This window comes from Rhagoletis pomonella, unplaced genomic scaffold (genome assembly GCF_013731165.1).
Source record: "Rhagoletis pomonella isolate Grant_MI unplaced genomic scaffold, Rhpom_1.0 Rhpom_scaffold_00014, whole genome shotgun sequence".
NCBI classification, from domain to species: Eukaryota; Metazoa; Arthropoda; class Insecta; order Diptera; family Tephritidae; genus Rhagoletis; species Rhagoletis pomonella.
Genome location: NW_023458568.1, coordinates 5219636 through 5224322, shown reverse-complemented (window position 1 = coordinate 5224322; position 4687 = coordinate 5219636). Strand labels below are relative to the sequence as shown.

The window sequence follows — 4687 nt, the reverse complement described above, 5'->3', positions numbered from 1 at the left end:
ATATTTTGACAGTATCCGTTGTTTCTGATTGGCGCAAAAAAATCTTGCCTAGTGAAGAATTCGCCCCTTGATATGGTCGTTACTTAAAGCTTATATTCGAAATTGCATGAAAATTGGAAAACAGGAATCTATAAGCTTATCCAGGCAAAAAACTACCTATGTACCGAATTTTAAGCAAATAGGACCATAAATACGATTTCTTCGAACAGATCGGTCCCTGGTCCACTTCTCGGACAAAATGGATCATATATGCTAATATGTCCTAAAAAGCTACCTACCGAATTTTAAGCAAATCGGACCGTAAATACGATTTTTTCGAATAGATCAGACCCTGGTCCACTTCTCGGAGAAAATGGACAATATATCCTAATATATGCTAAAAAACTACTTACGTACCGAATTTTAAGCAAATCGGACCATAAATGCGATTTCTTCGAATAGATCGGTCCCTGGACCACTTCCCGGAAAAAATGGGTCATATATGCTAATATATGCTAAAAGGCTACTTACGTACTAAATTTTAAGCAAATCGGACTATAATAAGATTTTTTCGAATAGACCGGTCCCTGGTCCACCTACCCAAAAAAAAGTAAAATTTTTTTAGCCGAAAACATGGTGGTTACCGAAAGCTAATTGTATACAAAATTTCATGAAAATCGGATCAGCCGTTCGCGAGATTACCTGTTACAAAAAAAAGGGACTTCTCTTTATATAATTAGTATAGAGTATAGATATAGATACGCGAAGGTGAACGTATCAAATATTCTCTATTGATTCTCCTTCGCGAACGAGAAGCATAAAACCAGTTCAGATAGTTTGCGTTCGCGAATGTTAGGTAGAAAAAAGCTCCGCTGTTGTTCGTACGCGTATATATTGATGGACCAAACAGCGTGTGTTCATATAGTATGTAGCTATAAGTGGCAGCGATGCCTTCGCGAAGGTTCACTGTTGTCGTTCTCATTCATAAGTGAATGTAAATACTGCGTCAAACATTCGCGGAAAGTTGGTATGGCTGGAGATACAATTCTATGCGAAGGTAATTTTGTTATTTGCTTAGATTGCTTTTATACAATTTAAGTATTGAATTCAATTCTGCTTGCATCTGGAAGAGAGGGGGTGAGAAGGAAAGGGACGAGTACACATGCGTCTGTACCGTCAAGTCGTTTCAATTTTCTTGCTTTGCTTTTGGTACTTTCGTTGCTTCCCATTTAAAGAACCAAAAACTTGAATTCAACTGAATTGAAACGTGTAAAAGCAAATAGAAAACACAAAAGAGGAAGAGCTTTCAAGTACTTGAATCATGTAAATCGGGTGATAAGATTTGCACCGTTCATTCGATTCAAAAACGAGGTGTCAAATGAAAGGGCTTGGCCTCTAGATGTAGTTTTTTTAATAGGGTTGCCACCTGCGTTTACAGTTATAATATTTACACCGTTCTCCCGATTTTAAAAAATGAGGTGTCAAGTGAAAGGGCTTGGCCTATGGATGTACAGTAAGGATATATTTTTTTAATAGGGTTACCACCTGCGTTTAAAATTATGATATTTACACCGTTCTCCCGATTCTCAAAAATGAGGTGTCAAATGAAAGGGCTTGGCCTCTAGATGTGCCGTAAGGATACATTTTTTAATAGGGTTGCCACCTGCGTTAAAAATTGTAATATACACCGTTCTTCCGATTCTCAAAAATTAGGTGTCAAATGAAAGGGCTTAGACAAACCTATAGACTTGCTGAAGTGTGCCGACCTGTAACAAAAATGGAAAGCATCTTCGTTAAATGATGATCGTTAATATTTCCCAGAAATCTTTAAGGAAAAATGTCATTCAACAACAATAGTTGCGATTCTGCCTGCATATATCGTTTTGAGCACACCCCTCAAAATTATTAGAAGCAGTATTTAGTATTTTGAAATAAAACAGCTTTCGCGTATGGTACGTAGAAAAATAATCTAAGGCAGCGACAATTTTTTAAACCTAATATACGCGAGTAATAATTAAACTTCTACCTGGGTGGCACAGGTGGCAGCCCTATTAAAAAAATATATCCTTACGGAGCATCTACAGGCCAAGCGCTTTAATATCACACCCCATTTTTGGAAATAGAACGAATGCAAACTTGATCACATTCTAAAAAAAATGTCTTCGCGTGTTATAAGTAGAATCCAAACACATAAAGAGAACATAAAACTTCATGTGCAGTTTGAACTTCCTATGTGAAGTTTCCAAATACTACGTTCAGGTAGCTTAATACTTAAGTATGTGAGCATAGCGGAACACGTATTTGGTGAAGGAGAGCGCCGTCGAGTAACATCGTTCAGATACGCTCGTTTGGGATGTTCTCTACTTTTGTTACTTTTTTTGGGGTACCGCAAGCATGTGTTCCTATTTTTCGATTGAATGTGAAAAGTGCAGTTTGGCTGTGAAATTTGCAGCCCTCTAATATGCAGTGTTGCCGCGCATAATTTTTAGTCGTAGCCAAATTCCTTAAAAAAAGGGCTAAAAAAGAGCTAAAAAAAGTCGTTCTGGCTAAAAATGGTAGCTAAAATTTTTTACTTACATATACATATATAAGTATACACGTAAACATTATAAGTAATGGTATATAAAAACAATGAAGTTTGGAAAAAAATCTAATATTTTATCCAACCTAAAACCTTTTTGTATAAAAGGGGAAATATACGACACCAGCTTGCTGGTTTCATCAAGTGATTGTACCATCAGGCTCGAAGCATATAACTTACCAGCATGCTGGTACAATATTTATTTCTTTACAAATGAGGTCGAGGAAAGATCGAAATGATTAGAGCCGAAATTTCATAATTTTTCTAGCATTTTGTTAAATATTGTTTTTTTTTTGTAATTCACAACTGCAATATCGTGAACGTAATCTTCCACAAACACGGCTTTGACTCATATAGTGCAAGAAATTTCCGCCAAAATACTTTTTACCTAAAAAAATTAGCTAATTTCACCACAAACGACACCAGCATGCTGGTACAATCACACCACAGAACATACGCGGTCAATCGACTTGATGGGTCATTTAGCAAATTTAGAATATTAAGGGCCGTAAACTTATCTATTTTAAACTATAGTTATATCGTTAACAGATAAGTTAATAGCCCCAACACTTTTACAGTATGTATGTATAAAAGCGTAAGGAACATACAATACATATATGTATATATATTAGCCTTTCTTAGTTTAAAAATGCATCTCTTACATAAATGCAAAAAAAAATTAAGCATATACAACTTTTTCATGCCAAGTATGAATAAATTCTAAAAAGGGCTAAAAAACTAGGGCCAATTTTAAATTTATGTGGCCAAAAAAAGTATGTGGTAGATAAATCTAGCCACCAAAGGGCTAAAACGGCAACACTGCTAATATCAACGCACGCTGTTTGGTCCACCAATACATACGCGAACGCGAACTATATGGGCTGGTTTTATGCTTCTCGTTCGCGTAGGAGAATCAGTAGAGAATATTTGATACGTTCACCTTCGCGTTCGCGTTCGCGTTCGCGTACGAAGGTGAGTGAATATTTCCGAACCCTGGTGCTAAGTATTGCGAATTCATTGATAAAGCTATCCTAGAGACGAAAGGACTTGTTCTTCCTGATTATATTATAACCTAAACTTATCTATTTTTAATAAAATTAGCTGGGGAAAGACTCTATATAAAAATTAGCCACTAATGCGTTAAAATATGATCATCTGTGCGTTAAGTCGAAGTCGTAAATGGGTTAAATTATTCATAATTTGCATGATAATAAAATCAAATTAACTTAACATAAGACATTACAAAAAAATGGGTCACCAATGGGCATGCTCGATAATGGGTTAAGACGTCAAAACTTTACTCTTAAAAAGTAGTTCAAGCGAGTGGAATTGAAAAAAATGATTTTAGCACCCGCTTATATGGGGCTGCCCCAGTGTGATAGCCTTAACTGTCAAAATAACATAAACGAAATTTTTTCAAAATTTTCTTTTTGATGCAGAAAGGCATCTAGATGCTCTAGGAATATTTCTGCAACAAAAAGAATATTTTGAAAAAATGTCACTTATCTACGTTATTTTCGCGGTTAGGGCTCGATATGTATGTTTGCACAGTTCTACACATAAAAAAGTTTGGTAATTTTTTGTTGAATTTGGTAACTTTTTCCGGTGATTTTGGTAAAAAATAAAAAGATGTTGTGGCAACACTGGATATAACCATCCTGATAAAATATATATTAGAGTTTTCTGCTTCCTAAAAGTTAAATTTTTTTGACCTGTGTAATCTAGTCTAAGCTTAAGTTTAGTGCATCTTTTCTCCTCTGAAAGAGAGAGTCTGGTCAGTAATTAAGTAATGTATCTAGTTTTTTTTGGTAATTTTTTCCACATAATAATATAAAATATTTGTACTTACATCAACTGGACATCGTTGCTTATGTTCCGAGGAACAGATTCCAAATTTAAATGTATACATCGAACAGTACGATCGAAGCAATTACAATCCTTTGGGCAAAAGCTGCGTGTTATTCTTAATGTAGTCACGCAACAGATGCAGACCAAAAATAATATAAATAAATACGTCTGCCCCATTCTAAAACCTGGTTATAAGTAATATATATAATAATATTATCTTATGTTTCAAAGCTAGCACGAAGAAAACAATTAACAATGAAATAGGAGTCGACCGACGCT

The 4687-nt window shown here is 35.2% G+C and overlaps 1 protein-coding gene across 1 annotated transcript in view; it reads right to left on the bottom strand.

Annotated features, from left to right (window-relative positions):
* Positions 1–4687, bottom strand: part of LOC118749185 (peroxidasin-like) — a 203754-nt gene extending 199067 nt beyond the window's left edge. Inside the window, exon 1 of the mRNA XM_036483962.1 lies at positions 4410–4687. Coding sequence (XP_036339855.1) covers positions 4410–4585 — 176 coding nt within the window. The 5' untranslated portion in view covers positions 4586–4687. The remainder of the gene's footprint in view (positions 1–4409) is intronic.